At 38.8% G+C, this 16,993-nt stretch overlaps 1 protein-coding gene across 10 annotated transcripts in view; it reads left to right on the top strand.

The window, feature by feature from the left end:
- The window catches only part of CACNB2 (calcium voltage-gated channel auxiliary subunit beta 2), a 133,007-nt gene that overhangs the window by 73,800 nt on the left and 42,214 nt on the right, over positions 1-16,993 (top strand). For 6 of the 10 annotated variants that reach the window (XM_033165131.1, XM_033165132.1, XM_033165130.1 and 3 more), the window contains one exon: positions 14,561-14,680. In XM_033165131.1, coding sequence (XP_033021022.1) covers positions 14,561-14,680 — 120 coding nt within the window. Of the gene's footprint in view, positions 1-1,031; positions 1,262-13,416; positions 13,761-13,863; positions 13,885-14,560; positions 14,681-16,993 lie in introns of those variants that run through there. The other 4 variants (XM_033165137.1, XM_033165138.1, XM_033165135.1 and 1 more) reach the window with 4 other exon arrangements.

The raw sequence follows: 16,993 nt of genomic DNA on the forward strand, positions 1-16,993 counted from the left end.
CTCAGCCTCCGGAGAGCGGGCCGCCGGCCAGCTGGAGGGCGGTCGCTTCCGCTGGCCAGCTGGAGAAGTGGGCGGGCGTATCTGCCCCGGAGCCCCAGAGCCGCGGCAGCCGTGTAAAAGAGCCGCATGCGGCTCCGGAGCCGCAGGTTGCTGACCCCCGGCCTATGGGATTGCTAGGTGCTGTTTTCATGCATTTTCCAACTGCTTTGCACCTCTGCTTGGGCTGGTTTAGTAATTTTTAAATTCACTTCCAGGTTCGGCGCAATGTGCGTTTACATGGTCACGTGCTTATTGAACACGCATAAATAGGGGGCTGCCTGTAAACTTCATCATCACAATAACTAACACACACACACACACACACGTGTGGCATATTTAAAAGGCCATAGGTTGTTTAACTTGAGTTTTACAGTTTCATTATTTATACCCTGATGGAATGGAAAGGACTTAAAAAATTCTTTTGAAAACAAGAACTGAAAAAAGTTCAGGAAACAGAATAGTGTTTGATTAGGAAACGGGATGTTCTGATTATTTCCCCCACATCTAATGAGCAACTTGTTCTGACAAAGGTTGGAAGTGAATTGCCTTTTGAGCCTCTGCCTCTAGTTCACCTCTCTAAGGATCTGCCCCATTTTGGAGAGCTAAATCTTCTTAAAGTGCCAGTCATGTCACCAGATGAGATCTCAAAATAAACATTTCCTATATCATTAATACCATCTTGTACACAAGTGATTGTATAGAAAGAAAAGTGTGCATATACTATAGTGAGATGAACTGCAACAGTCCTTGGCTATTCCTGCTAAGTGAACAGGATACTTGCTGTTTTTCAAGTACAGCCCTATACTTAGAGCCAATCATTGCAGGCCCAGCTACATGCAATTAGCATGGGACTTTTGAATAACTGACCCTATGCCTTTCAACTGTACACTTCTACTTATAGAAGTGGATTAAGATAACACATCTTTGTGGCTGTCTTTCCTTTCTTGTGGAATATTTTTACTGGTGCAGTTTGCCAAATCATTATTTCCTTAACTGCCTACAGCAAGAGGTTTTGTTTTTGTATCAGAGAACAATATTTAAAGACCATTTCAACCGTGGGAAACAAGTACTGAAGCTCTCTGTCCCAGCTGTGGAAAGTATATCACTAAGATAGTGAACTTTTAAGAGAAAACTAAGGGACTTCAAGACTATATGAACACAGTGAAGAAGTGTAAAATTCGACAAAGATATGTACCTTTACGACAATGAAGATTTTGAAGGGGTAAGCTGTGAACATATTCTATGTAAGCAGGTTGGGTAGACATGTAAAATTTCTGATTATTTTTGAATCATAAGTGGAAATATGCCATCACCCCACTTTTTGAGGGAATGGGGAAATGGGTATTTGTGAAAAACTGAAATACAGGCAATATTCACTTTTTCTGTCTAACCTAAATTTAGTTTATAATCTTTTGTGTATTTATAAAATTTAGAAGTAGATATGTTTGCTATCCCCCAACAATAATTGCAAATATACCCACTTTATTTATTTTATTTTGAATGTTTTAAACTGCCTTTTAAGACTACACCATTCTGTTCTATTAGAGATGAAGGTTCAATCTGCTATACCCTTAGGTATCTAAGTATGCAGTAGCTTTTCCCTGTTGTGAAAACAAGGAGAAATAAAATAAATAAAAACAATGTCAGAATAAACAAGAGGAAGAGTTTCTTATCCATGCTTTGAGCTGCAACATTATTATGTAGAAGCATAACTCATATTTTCAGGGACAAGTTATAAAATAAATGCCCTAGCAAATTTGGCTGTGCTGTTGAACTTATCAGTAGTACAGTATCATTATGCATATCAAGTATAATAATAGTGGACAAAATTAACTATCCTGGAATCTTATATATTGATATGAGATCCCTTTCCAACATGGTAAATGATATACTGTATCTTAATAATATATCTTAATTTTATTTCTTGAATCAGAATTTATGTTACAACCTCTGATTCCTTTCTTTCAGTTTGAGCTTCGCATGCTAGTTTGTTCCTTGATTAAAAATAGACCCATACAAACAGTCATCAGTTTGTTTATTTTACTACAGAAGATGGAGGAGTCTGAGACAATTGAGTGTTGTACACACGCTGCAGCACAGTTGTTGACAGGAGTGATACCTTGTCAGATTGTAATACCTGCCCTCAGAGTTTTACACTGGTTGCCAATTTGTTACCAGGACAAGTTCAATGTCTTATTATTGGTGTATAAAACCCTTAATGGCTTGGAACCTGTTTACTTGCAGGATCACAAGTGTGCCCACTCTACCACTTTAATCTGCAGAATTAGCATTGTTACACATGCCACATTGTACTTGTTACACAGCTGTAAGAAATTGGTATTTTAGTGTGGTACCACCTACACTTTGGAATTCCTTGTCTATTGACATCAGGCAAGTGCCTTTGCTTGTACTCTTTTCCGCACCTCCTTAAAATATCCAGAAACGTTGCTGTTGATGTGTTTTAATCTTTTTTACTGTTAATATTAGTGAACTTTAAATGTTTTAAATAGTTTTAAACTTTTTATTTTAACATATATTGTCAATTGCATAGAGATTTTACTACAACCAAGCTATATATATATATATATATATATATATATATATATATATATATATAGTTAAATAAATAAATAAAATAAAGACAAGACTTTGCCCCCATGCTGCAGGGGGAATATGCTTTGGAGTCTCTCAAAGTGCAGTTCTGCAGCAAATACCCAAAACATGTATTCTGCATTCTGTGCTTTTCAACATTTGAAAGTAGTTTCCTTGCATTATGTTTTGAAGTACAGTACATTACTTCTCTAGTATAGAATAATAGAATTGTAGAGTTTGAAGGGAATTCGAGGATCATCTAGTCTAACTTTCTGCAATGCAGGAATCTCAACTAAAGCATCCATGACAGATGGCCATCCAACCTCTGCTTAAAAATCTTCAAGGAAGGAGAGTCCACTACATTCTCAGGAAGACCTTTCCACTGTCAAAGAGCTCTTACCGTCAGAAAGTTCTTCCTGATCTTTACTTGGAATCTCTTTTCTTATCATTTGAAGCAATATATTATTATATTATATTATTAAGAGAAGGATTCAAATAACCTTGAAAAAAGTAGTTAACTGTTATTGCTTGCCTATGTAATGTGAAGCTGGGATATAAATATTTTTAAACACTAACATCCACGTGTAATATTTGCTTTGCTTCTTCAGTATAAGAGTTTTGCAGTAGAATGAATTGGCTTTAATACAATTATTTTAAACACAACTTCTTATATGTAAAAATACTGTAATCATCATTCAGATTTTTCAATTTCCTTCCAAATTTCAATTCCCTCCCCTTTTTATGCCCCCCCCATTTTGGACCCCCCTCCCCCACCTAGGCTTACAGATTTTTTGTTTGGTGTTGGGATATAAAGTTGAATGTGTTTAAGAACCCATGAGGTCCCAATTGAAGAAAATATTTTCATATTACCCCACACAAGCAATTATTTCTGAGTCACTGCACAACAAAATACAGCCGGAAGTGTGACAGAGAAATTAGGGGTTTTCGCTTAAATTCAAAACGTGCTGTTAATTACAATTACAGGAAAAGATTGATTCTGAATCTCAGAAACACAGTGATATAAATTCAACCTACTCCTTGCAAGTATAGTACAACAATAAAAACAGCAGTTTATTATTTTAAAAAAGTTTTGCTGTAGCATTGTGGTCATTAGTAGCTTTGTGGTCATTAGGTGATTTGGGGCAAGGGGCAAGCAGGCCTTGGACTAGTTCCTTGATGTCGTGGTGGGCTGAATGAGGGCAAATAAACTGAACTACCGGTATCTCAGCAAGACAGATCTCTGTTGGTAGTGGTTCCCATGTCTGAGAAATAGAAGTTGTCTGCCATGGATGAACATAGACGGCTGCCTCATACTGTGTACTGGATGAGAGCCAACAAACTGAAGCTCAATCCAGATAAGACTGAGGTACTGTTGGGCAGTTCCCTAGACTACATGGCTGCCTGTAGAGAGGTTGCTTGCTCTTGATGGGGTTTAACTCCTTCTGAAGGAGCAGATAGGCAGCTGTGGGCTACGTCTGGATCTTTGTTGTCACTTGAGGCTCAAGTGAGCTCAGTGGCAAGGAGTGCCTTCCATCAGCTTTGGCTAGTGGCCCAGCTGTGCCCCTATCTGAACTGGAATAGCCTAACTACTGTTGTCAATGCTCAGGATACCTCTAGGTTAGATTATTGCAATGTGTTATACATGGTGCTGCCTCTGAAAATGGCTTGGAAACTTCAGCTGGTGCAGAATTTGGTAGCCAGGTTGCTTACCGAGGCAAGACAGTTTGAGTATATTACACCATCCTGATCAACTGCATTGGCTGACAATTAGTTTCAGTGCCCAATTCAAAGTGCTGGTTTCGACCTATAACTTTTAAATGGCTCGGGACCGCAATACCTCAAGTACTGCCTTTTTATGCCTTGAGATCACAGATGAAGTGTGGTAGGAGAAGGAGAAGGAGAAGAAGAAATTGGAGCAGCGATGGCTATATCAAGATATGGAACAAATATGAAAATATCTTTATTCTGACCACTCACTACAGTACTTCAAATTGTGCGAATGCCTAACTTATTAGTGGAAAAATTTCCTTTCCTTTGATTCTATGATTCTGAAGGTGATAGTTCCTTTCTAAAGCTACCAATGGTATGTGTTGTTGGGATAGAGCAGGCACCCCCAAACTCTGCCCTCCAGATGTTTTGTGACTACAACTCCCATCATCCCTAGCTAACAGGACCAGTGGTCAGGGATGATGGGAGTTGTAGTCACAAAACATCTGGAGGGCCGAGTTTGGGGTTGCCTGGGATAGAGGCACACATACTGTATATATATATTAAAGAGGTAAGACACCATCCTAATTAGAAAACAGATAATTCATTGTTGAAATACTTGCTCTTGACAAAACAAAAACCATGTTTGCAGTATCTATAAATTGTCGCCTTTCACCTCCTCTTTCTAATTGTGTTGCTGTTTTGTTGTTGTTATGGTTATCCTGAATGCCTACTGTGCTGGTAATGTGGTAGCTGAAGTGAGGGAAATACTTTATCATTTGTTATATATTTCTGTGGTAAGCTCATTTATATGCCACTCTTAATTTAGAAGATTCCAGAGCAGTTATTAATCCAGAAACTATAATTAGTATCATGTCTTCACATATGTTCTTTGTGATTCAGTCCTAATTAAGCATTTCTAAGTTCAATTTATTTCAGTGGTAGAGTGAAGTATATTCAGTGGGACTTAGAATTGCTTAACCTTAATGAGCTCATAGTCTCATGCAAGTAAATACTGAACAGGTTCAATTTAATTTGGGGGTTTTCTTTTAAAACATGTTTAGACTACATTAAACTGTTCCTCTCCCCCCTCCCCAATTAAATGCATTACCAGTCCTTCACTGGCAGCTACCAGGACAGGTTACAACAATTTAATTTTTAAATGGTTAAACAGATTGCAATCACTGGAATAGGAAAGGCCCTGGAAACATGTATCTCATGTAGCAAAAACCAGTCCAAAGCCGTGTGCCTTCAGCATTAGCTGAAAGCTGTTTGGTGAAGAAGCCAGACACACCTCTGTGCAGGAGGAATTCCACAATTTAGGGGCTCCTGCAGAGAATGGTCTTTCTCCGGACACCCCTACTCCAACCTTCTGAGGACAGAGGAAATACCAAGAGGACCACATCTTCTGATCTTAACACCTGGAAGGGTCTATAAAGAAAGAGAGAAGGTCTTTCAGATATTTGAGGCCTAAATCATTTATGGCTCTAAACACCACCATGTTTTGCACCTTGAATTGCATGAGAAACAAACTGGCACCCAATGCAGCTGTTTTAGAACAGGGGTTATTTGATTTCTAAAGACAGTCCCAGCTAGTAAGGTGGCTGCTTCATTTTAGACAAGTCTTCATCAAGGCCATTCCCACTTATAGCACATTGCAATAATCCAATCTGGAACTTTCCAGAGAATGGAATACCATGGCCAAGTCACCTCACCAAGAGGCTTGTTGTTGTTGTTTAGTCGTTTACTCATGTCCGACTCTTCGTGACCCCATGGACCAGAGCACGTCAGGCACTACTGTCTTCCACTGCCTCCTGCAGTTTGGTCAGACTCGTGTTGGTAGCTTCAAGAACACTGTCCAGCCATCTCATCCTCTGTTGTCACCTTCTCCTTGTGCCTTCTATCTTCCCCAACATCAGGGTCTTTTCCAGGGAGTCTTCTCTCCTCATGAGGTGGCCAAAGTGTTGGAGCCTCAACTTCAGGATCTGTCCTTCCAGTGAGCACACAGGGCAGATTTCCTTCAGAATGGATAGATTTAATCTTCTTGCAGTCCATGGGACTCTCAAGAGTCTCCTCCAGCACCATAATTCAAAAGCATCAATTCTTCGGCGATCAGCCTTCTTTATGGTCCAGCTCTCACTTCCATACATCACTACTGGGAAAACCATAGCTTTAACTACTGTATATGGACCTTTGTCGGCAAGGTGATGTCTCTGCTTTTTAAGATGCTGTCTAGGTTTGTCATTGTTTTTCTCCCAAGAAGTAGGCGTCTTTTAATTTCGTGACCAAGAGGCTATAGCTGACCAACCAACCATAGCTGAAATAGGCAGTCCTGGCCAACAAGGGCTACCTGGGCCTCAAGTCACAATGTTGGCTCCAGGAGTACCCCTAGGTTACAAACCTGTTCCTTCCAGTAGACAGCAACCCTGTCTAAAACAGGCTGTCTTCCCACCAGGACGTGGGAACTTGGAACCCTTAACATCTCTGCCTTTTCAGGATTCAACTTCAAATTGTTGATCTACATGCTGCCCATGACTCTTTACAAGCAACTGTAGTATGAGAGTAATTCAACTTATTTGTGCAAGGATAACCTGAGGCTTCTGGATGCTGGTGTCACCATGCCTGTGTCACCATGGTTTACACTGCTGGCAGGTTGTGTGTAGCGTGGCAAGAAGTGATAGGGATGTCTCTCTGTCAGCATGATTTCAGCCAGTGGTTTTATAATGTAAAGCAAAACAAACAAAATATTTTGTTTAGTCATAGGAGCAAAAAAACCAAACCCTGCTTGTATTCAGCATTACTGATCTTTACAAATTAATCCAGTTGACCTACATTTTTATACAATTTAAAATTGTTCCTTCAGGCTAATAAATGAGCTGTCTCATCTGAAATGTAGCTTTTATTCTAATTGTACAATTCACCTATTACCTGAGGCAGAAATCTTCAAATGTTGGCGCTTCAGAGTTTAGAATGACTTTCCATTGTTCATCTTGGTGTATACCCAAGGCTACAACTTTAATTCCCTGCTCCAGGATGTAGTTCTGTGAGTATACGTGCATAGCATTCAAAGGTAAAATAGTAGCAGTAGTGGATTCATGAACTAGCATACATTGCCCATTCCTGAATATGCTTATTCAGAAGTAAGGTCCAATGTGTTAACTGAACTTACTTTGGATGATAACACTGTTCACTGAACACTGGGTAAGGGGATCGATCACAAGGAGAGGCTCAACTCCTGACTTTCATGTGTATCGCCAAACCCTTTTACAGAGTCTGTGTCCTAATATGAACCATGAAAAAGTAAAATATAGTATTTATTTAAAGAAGATTTATAGTATCTGGGGTAGCAGGCAGAACACTATACAGAACAGGTGAGCTGTTTGCTCCATCTTGGTACCTACTCCATGTTACAGTGGAACCTCGGTTGTTGAATGTAATCTGTTCTGGAAGACCAGTCGACTTCCGAAACGTTCGACAACCAAGGCTCAATGGGCAGTCGGAAAACTCTATGGTGAAAATTGAGAAATGTGCCTTAGAAGCCGTTCGACTTCTGAGGCGTATTCAAAAATGGAAGCAATTACTTCCAGGTTTTCAACGTTCGGCTTCCAAAACATTCAACTTCCGAGACGCTCGAAAACAGAGGTTCCACTGTATTGCTATGTATTTTACCTGCAGAAGCTGACATTCTTTGCCAAGAGAGAGCCTGACCTCTGGTGATTGTCAGCTTGTGCCAACTGAGCCCAGTAGGGGCGAGCAAAGCTTCCCCCCCCTTTGGGGGAGCATTGAGGGGGTAGGACAAGGACAAGGATCACCATCTTCACATCTTTATTTACCGGTATGTTTCCTTGGACCTGTATGATGCGCCTGGGAGAAGGAGTGAGGAGTCAGCTGGAGGGAATAGGGCATAATGAGATGGCCCTGTCATGTTTTTCTTCATAGTACCAAAGCTATGGTAATGTCTCTGAGATCATGGGTTTAATTTAAAGAGACGAAGATATGTTCCTATGCACACCTGTTTGGCAGTAAGCCTTATTAAACTCTGTTGGATTTATTTCAGGATAAACAAACATAGGATTGTATTGCATGTGTAGGTTTATTGTTGCATTCAGATATTTTAAGCCATTTTTAAGGTAAATGTACTAAAATAAATTAAAATTTAAATTTTTAATTATGTGATATATATTTAAAGCCTTAATTCCCCCCTTCTTTTCTGCCCTACATCAGTAGCTAGTGTACTAGTGGTTAAGAATGCATAATGAAAAGATGAAAGGAATTGCTTTTCCACGAAAAGGCATTATGTACTCCCCCTCCGGGACTTCTGAGATTTTTCATAGAATTCTTGAGTATTCCCCAATACAAATCTGGTGAAATCTTGGAAATACAAGTCTGAAATCTTGGAAAGACCTGGCTAATACCAAGTGCTTCCTTGCCTGTGCTCTATCTTCCCTTTAGCCAGTCTCTCTCTTATTCACAGATCTAATTAAAACCTCACAGGTATTTTGTCTAGGATTGTAAAAAGTTACTTCTGAATGGATAGTATGGGTAATATCTTTTACTCACTGTCCAGATGTCAAACTCCAGGACATCATTATTAGAAATAGTTACCATAGCATTAGTGAAATAATATTGTAACTCTTATTTAGAGGGCATCGCTAGCCGGTTGTATCTATGCAAAGCCCCAGGAAACATGGGACTAGTTGAACTGCAAAGGATCTGATAATGACATCATAATCATAATAATATTTTATATTCCACCCATCTGGCTGGGTTTCCCCAGCCACTCGGGGCAGCTTACAACATATAAAACACAACAAAATGTTAAACATTAAAAAATAAAATAAAAAATAAAATAAATCCTTCCAGTAGCACCTTAGAGACCAACTAAGTTTGTTCTTGGTATGAGCTTGCTATGATACCTATCTGAAGAAGTGTGCATGCACACGAAAGCTCATACCAAGAACAAACTTAGTTGGTCTCTAAGGTGCTACTGGAAGGAATTTTTTTATTTTTTATTTTGTTTTGACTATGGCAGACCAGCACGGCTACCTACCTGTAATTAAAAAAACAAGATATCCTATACAAGCAACAAACCAATAATAATCAGTTTACAGTTATACCCAAATTAAAATAACCGCCAACCCAACTAATCATTTACCCAACACCAGCTCAACAAAAATGAAACAGAGGAACCAAAATTAGAATGATTAATTAATTAATTTAATTAAAATGAATTAAAAGATGGGGGACCAAAGCACATTGCTGTAAATATAATAGGGTTGATTTTGGAGAACTTTAAAACCACCCCTTGTACATTGAGATCATCCAATTTACTCTTTATTTAAAAAACATAGAGTACCTTTTCACACATCAATGCCTAAGTTGGTACATTTATGCTGTTCAATGAACCATTGTTATGCAAGTGCTAAAAGCATTCACCACTCATCCATTCACCTAGGCTAGTTTATCTGTTAAAAGTTGAGCATATAAGTATAGGCTAATATTTGTGTCTGGTTTAAACATTTGGGCTGGTTTTGTTTTGAGACACATCTAAAACCTTTGGCTGTAACCCAGATGCATTTTGACAGCCTAACATGTATAAGGTACTTTGTCTTCATGGGCCCTCAATTTCACTGCTGCATTGACTTTTTTTTTTTTTTTTTGAAAAATGCTCTTCCATTTTTAACCCAAAGAGGTTTATATCAGCATCTGGCATGTAGAAAAGAAGACATTGCCAACTGTCTCCATGATATCTTAGAACCAGTTACCTTAGTAGGAAAAACTCAGCAAACATCCATTGTGTTTACATTCCTGCTGAAAAGTATTACAGATTTGATGAATGCTGATGATCTATTTTAGATTGTGTTAGCGCTGTTAAATTCTAGTAGTATGGGGAGATGATGCAGAGGTGCCTGGTAAGTAGACTAAATACTGGAAAATATATAAAGCTTTATAATTCCTAAATTCAGTAGTTAGATTGCGAACCCTTCAAATTTAGATGATTTCCCACAAGACTCCCAAATTCTGTATTCAGGGGGGAAAGGGCAGATAGAAACTGTAAATAGGGATTGTGACATATTAGATTTTTTAAAAAGAAACCTTCAATAGATAAAATGTTATAATAAGCTGTTTCTAGGGAGGGAGAGAACTGAGGTTACCTAGGGGTAATGACTAGTGTAATTACTGGGACATTGGAACCTGCAATTATAGAATCTTCTTACTGAGAAATGAATAAAAGCCCTGAGAGGTTTCACTTCCCATGATGAATTGTTTGTGTGCTGTTGTTTGCAACCAAGTATGTTTTGGATATGAGTCCCTACAGTTTAATTCTTAAATGGCAGTGTGTCATTAGTTAGCTTTGGAATTATTTGCCATTCAATGTATAGACTAGGAAGTGTATAGTTTGGTGATATTACAATTTTCTTTTATATTGCTTATAAGAATTTAAACTTTTAATATTTTCCAATGCAAATTGTTATCTGTAAGTAGAATCACTGGTATTGCACTAAGCCTCCCCCTCCTTTTAATGAGTGGACAGCGGAAGGTGGTGCGATAACTTGCTCCAGGGTTTAAAGGAGAAGGGGGAAGATGCTTTAAAGAGTTTTTTTTTTTGCAACCCTCCCTCCTGTTTGTGCCTTCAGAGGCTGAAATGTGATGGGGGGGGGAACTGTCTCAAAGCATTTTGCAAGTCTTCCCATGATAATTTCTTAATGTTAGCAATCTCTTAGCCAGGTTTCCTCAACCTCAGCCTTCCAAATGTTTTGACACTACAGTTCCCATCATCCCTGACCACTGGTCCTGCTAGCTAGGGATCATGGGAGTTGTAGGCCAAAAACATCTGGAGGGTGGAGGTTGAGGAAGCCTGCTCTTAGCTATAGACCATTGGCAGGATTTGTGCCTCAACGCCAATTACTGTACATTTGGTTTCCTTAGTTTGTTATTAAGGATTATTTCTGATGCTTTAGTGGGATAAATGCTATGGATGTGTGGGTTGTCTAATTTGGAGTGGGGGGCTGCTCTGGTTTTTTTTCTTCCTAATTTATGTCACTTTGTGGGGAGCAGACATTTTGGGGCTGTGTGTTGTGCCAAGAAGCATTTGCTGCTCATGTTTACAGGCTTAAATAGATGCATATAAATAATAGAGAATCAAATTAATTGTATATAGCTTGACTCACAGGAATCTTTGGCATTTGTAACTGTTAATGCTGAATCTACATGTAGGAACATGTAGTGACAATTGTTTCTTTTTAATTCTTTTGATTATTACTTCAATTGAGTTCACTTGCAAAAAAAATTTGTATCTAGTTCAATTTGTTTGATTAGTTGAATTGTTCATCATTATGATATATTGTTTTGTTATGTGATTGCTCATAGTAGCTTACAACCATTAAAACAGCAATGCAAATGTACCGGACGAGTGAGAATTTTCTTAATTAAACAAGCAGTGGTAGGCTTGATTGTTAATGGTCAGAGACCATTAGGGGACAAGTTTATTCTCCACGCCAATATTTACCAATACAGCCTGTTTACCTTTCACATGCACAGCCTCTACCCACATAAAGCAACCTGAACTCTGTGATCACCTGAGGCCCTTCTTTGTGTGCCTCATCCACAAGAGGTCCGGAGGGGGGGGGGCAACACAAGAATAGAGCTTTTCTGCAGCGGCTCCCCATTTGTGGAATGCCTTGCCCAGGAAAGTTTATCTGGTGCCTTCATTATACATCTTTAGGCACCAGGCAATAATGTTTCTCTTCAACCAGGTCTTTGGATGATTAATATTCTACAGCCTTTTCAATGCGATTGTGGAAGGTGGGGTGCGGGGCGGGGCGGCGGTTATTGCTTTGCTTTGTTTTTGTTTTAACTATTTATTTTGTGCTTTTATCTTGTGAATCTCCCTGAGATCTTCAGGAGAAGGGCAGTATATAAATTGAATACATTTATAATAATAATGTACATGCATGGCTGCAATTTATTTGAAAGGGGGAAAATTGGGGAGTGGGGAAAATATGGTAACAGATAGTGAAAAATTCAGAAGCAGAGTTGAAGAAGGGGAGTAGGGTGAAGGTTATGCAGAGCATTTCCTTTTTCCTTTGCTCACAGCTTCTAGCAGGTGTTTGGAGGTGGGCAGGGACAGCTCCAAAGAGTGGACTGGTTAGGAATTTGTCATAGACATGAAGATAGCAAAGGATCTGCTATACGAACACCATTCTCACTATTCATAGAATGCCTGAAAATGACTTGCTCACCATCTTAAAAAACCTGGAGCCTATAGTGGGAAAAGGTGTTAGAAGTGTTCATCTTTGCCTTCCGAGGGCCTGAAACCCGTTGTTGGTTCAGGGTATCATGGGTCAAAAAGCCTGATCCCCATCTCTTGTTCAGGTCTATGCCCCATGTTCTGTCCATTACAGTGGCCACGGTGTTGGATGGGGAATATGTAATAGGGGATTCTTCCTGTCTCTTCCTCACATGACAGCACAATATTAAATACATTTTAATCCTTCAGCATAAGCTCTGCAGTATGTGATAAAACATGAATTACTATTATCAACACTATACTCTATTGGGGGGGGGATCCAAATCTTAAATCTGGCAAAATAAGTGGTGTTTCTCTATGCAGTATGATTCTAACCCATTAAAAACTCAGGAACGAGCAGTATGTGACATAGCCTAGACATTGAGTGAAAGAAATACATTTTATGACAGATATTACAAAAAATAGAGCACAATAGCAGCTATTTCTGTTTTCAAGAGACCTTGCTGTTTTCCAGCTGTTTACCCTTGAGAAGTAAAATGGTAATTTGACATAGACTAGCAGCACAGTGTGATGTGAGCATCTGCGTAAAAGGCTGTGCATATGGAGCATGCCCAGTGATGTGAAAAGCTTCTAGCCCCACCCCCACCACACACACAGCTCTGAAGAGATGAAATGAACTTTGCACTTGCAAATGTTACATTTTGCACAGGATTTGTAAATATTCTTTTATAAGCACTGTATTCTAAACAGTTAAAAAAAATAGGCAACAAAGGCAGTTAACAAATAACAGCAGCAAAGGCAGTTGTTGTTTTTTTGTAGGTACTGAGGATTGCATCAGTGTAGCATCTCTTACATTATATTTGGTCTGGAAATTCCCCCCGCTGAATTAATTAAACATCTTTGCTTTTTGGTGCCATGGGAAAATTAAAAATTTACTTACACTAGAACAGAGACATTGAGGACTTGCAAAACTGAGGAAAGAGCTTGCAGCAGAGCATGGATAGGAAAAGAACAGTGATTCTGCGGTGTTCAGTGTGCACATGTTTTATGAGAATCAGTGCTGGGCTCTGCAGCTGCGGACAATAACTAAGCTGTCTGGCTAATGAAGGCCACCTGGATCAGGCTTCTGAAAAGAGCCAAAGGAGGACGGCTGAAGAATTCTGATATCTGTGTAAGCTCTACATTTCAATTCGCTGGCATATTTTGCATTGCAGGTGGGATGGGGGAAGGCTTTCATTCTGTTTGAATTAGCAGTTTTCATTCTTTTGCTTGCAACAAGGAGGAAAATCTGAGATGTAAGTTGTTTACATAGTTATTCTAGCATTGTGACCAGGGGTTGGACATGTGCTTGACTCCAGACATGTTCTGTCAGCTGCAATTTGATTTGTGGTCATTTCTTTGTTTTTGCTGAAGGGCTGAGATTTGTGCCATGTTATTTTTTCTGATGGGGAAAGATAGTGTCAGGTGAGGAGGTGCTCTGCAGTTAAGATAAAATTAATAGTTTAAAGCAGACACTGAGGTGCTTCTCAGGTGTAAGGATTTCTCTTAGCAACTTCGTATTTTTTATGTGAATGCTGCTTTTAGTGAGACTCAAATGGCCTTATTTGTGGCTTGCTTATCTAAAGCTATCCTTGAAACAGCTGCACGTCCTTCAGCTCTGCACTGCACCATTACGTTACTTCACTGAAACTAGCTCTGCATAGCAAAAGGCATATGCAGATTAGAATGAAGGAGAAACAGCAAGTATAGAGCTGGAGAAAGAATGCTGGTTTTCAGAACAGCCTCGGGGTTAAAACACTTGACATAGTAATTATTTTTCTCATTGATGCTATTGGGAATCACAGGTTTTTAGCATTTGTTAAATGAGGATTTATATCAAAGTGCTGCAAATAAGAATTGTGAACTTCTAGTATATATTTTTAAAGAACACAACACAGTTTTCTTCATTTGTAATAAATTCGTTTTGTCCAGGGTTCGGCGGACTCCTACACTAGCCGTCCATCTGATTCAGATGTATCTCTTGAGGAAGACAGAGAGGCAGTGCGGAGAGAGGCAGAGCGACAGGCCCAGACGCAGCTGGAAAAGGCAAAGGTAAGATGCTGTTTCACTATCTTGATTAATGGAAATGTTGTTTCTAGTAGAACCTGTTGTCTTACTAAATCATCATTGACATATTTTCCTATGCATGATAAAGGCACAGCACAAAGCTCATTTGCCCCTGGTATGTTCTGACTACTATAGTCAGTTTTATAGAAAACAAAGCACTTGGATTTTGCATATAAAAAACAAACTAGTGGAAAGTTGCTTTTCAATAAATATATAGACATACTGTATTCCAGAATCTTATATAGAACATGGAATCCCAGATCCTCTCCCTGCGTATGAATTGTAGTATTTTTCTTTGGTGATTTTGAATTGTGAGTATATGGGGCCAAAGATGTGTGTGATAATATTCTTGATAAAAGAATGTTGTTTTAAAGAAACTCTTGCGCTCTTTTTATGCTGCTGCTCCTCCTTTAACTTCACTTGTTGCCTTCCATATATGTCTTAGTACAATAATTTTAATGTAATTTAAATATCTGTATCTTTAGTTTCTTTAGAATGTAGTCTTTCACATCTATATTCTCTAGTCTCATTACCTCACACTGTTCTTTTTTAAAAAATTCTGATATTCCATATACTTGTTAATCCTATTTTTTCTCATTGTCTGTCTGATTATATGTGTATATACTTATTTTAAAATGTATATCCCACCTAATTCAGAAATTGTATTGCCGCTTACAACTAAGTTCAACAAAATCCACTCTGTGTTTAAAAACATCTTCCAAATAAACAATTTAAAAGGTCATGTTAAAGCATCATCGAGGTCTTCAGCATTAAAGCCTCTTCCTTATGGAAAGGCTTTGCAATGTTATTCTGAGGATTTTAAGTTGTGTGTTTTCACTCTTAGTATATTGATGAATGTGCATTGATTCCAGGAACAAGCATTTACCTAATTTTAAAGATTTGGTCCAATCTTTGGAAAGGTTGCCTGATCCATTTTTCGTAACTAAGGTATGCTAGATCAGTGGTAGCTTTTTGAGGGTGTTACACTTGATTTCTGGGGGGGGGGGGGTTGCTTATGCTATGACATTATTAAATAATGGGCTGTTGTTCATAGTCATAGTCAACTGCTTGAAGGCTTCAAGCCCTTTGCAATAGGACAAATTTGTGGTACTGGCCTTTGAGGTGCAATTTTTAGATGGTCCATTAAGAGCCTTTGAGCTCTGTCTTTTTAGGTTTCCTACTGAATCTGATGTGCTCTCCCAGCTGCCCTGAAGGAATACTGTTGTGTGCTCTCCCAGCTGCCCTGCTTTAATTCTGAACCATGGAGACAGAAAGCTGCTAAAGGGTTGCAAAATTTAGATCAGTAACTTTTGCATCTTCCCATAATGGCCACCCTGAGAAGTACCTAATGGGTCTGGGTTGTCAGAGACTGATAGCTGTGAATATATGTGACAGTTTCTTCCTACTCTTACAGACTGCATTTTTATGATACAAATCAACTACTCTAGGAAAGAGTATGCATTTTACTATCAGTAAAATTAAACTTTCAAAGAAAAGAGATAATAAGAACTTACAGAGAAATAGGAATAGCATTAGTGGACTCACTAATGCTAAGCTGATGCATCTCTTACTGATGAGTAAATCTATGTGAGTGTTGCTATGGGAATTTGGCTTAGCAATGCTGACTTGAATGCATGGACAGCCCTTATGTAATATTCATGACCTCTAGCAAAGCTGCCGTAGGAGTTCACAGAGAAACTGCCAGCAGACCTTGACTTTTTAAAACTGTATTTCCATGCATCAAAATGGTGTTCTCACTTCGGTAGGCTCAGGAATAATCTCCAGGTCTGACATTGTCTCTGACTGTGAGACAACTTGTAAACAGTGGACGTGGGAGGGCACTGGCAGTGTTAAGCTGGTGTTTCAGTACTGCAAAGATGTTAATGTTTGACATCATTTTTTGCATTAATAAGAATGGCAACTGAACACTAAATGACAAACAAGACAGGAAAATGTATATTGTCTGATACTCATATTTAACAATTCCTTGCCATTTTAAGTTATTTACAAGGAGTTATTTTTAATATTGTGGATGAAAATAGTGATCCTGATTAATGCGATGACACTTCTTTTTGTCATAAAAATGTAGAAAATGTTAGCATACATGAATAATGCACAATACGTTGATGGAAACCTAAGAGCACATAAAAAAGCTTGTGAATACATAATCAATGGTGTCCATTTTACTTTCTAACTTTAAGGGCAAACCTCCCCCAAATGATAAGAAGTGGTGTACATAAATACATGTAAATAGGAAACTGTTCTTGTTTTGGAAACTGCTTTGCTTCTCTTGTTTCA

This window comes from Lacerta agilis, chromosome 12 (assembly GCF_009819535.1).
Source record: "Lacerta agilis isolate rLacAgi1 chromosome 12, rLacAgi1.pri, whole genome shotgun sequence".
Classification (NCBI taxonomy): domain Eukaryota; kingdom Metazoa; phylum Chordata; class Lepidosauria; order Squamata; family Lacertidae; genus Lacerta; species Lacerta agilis.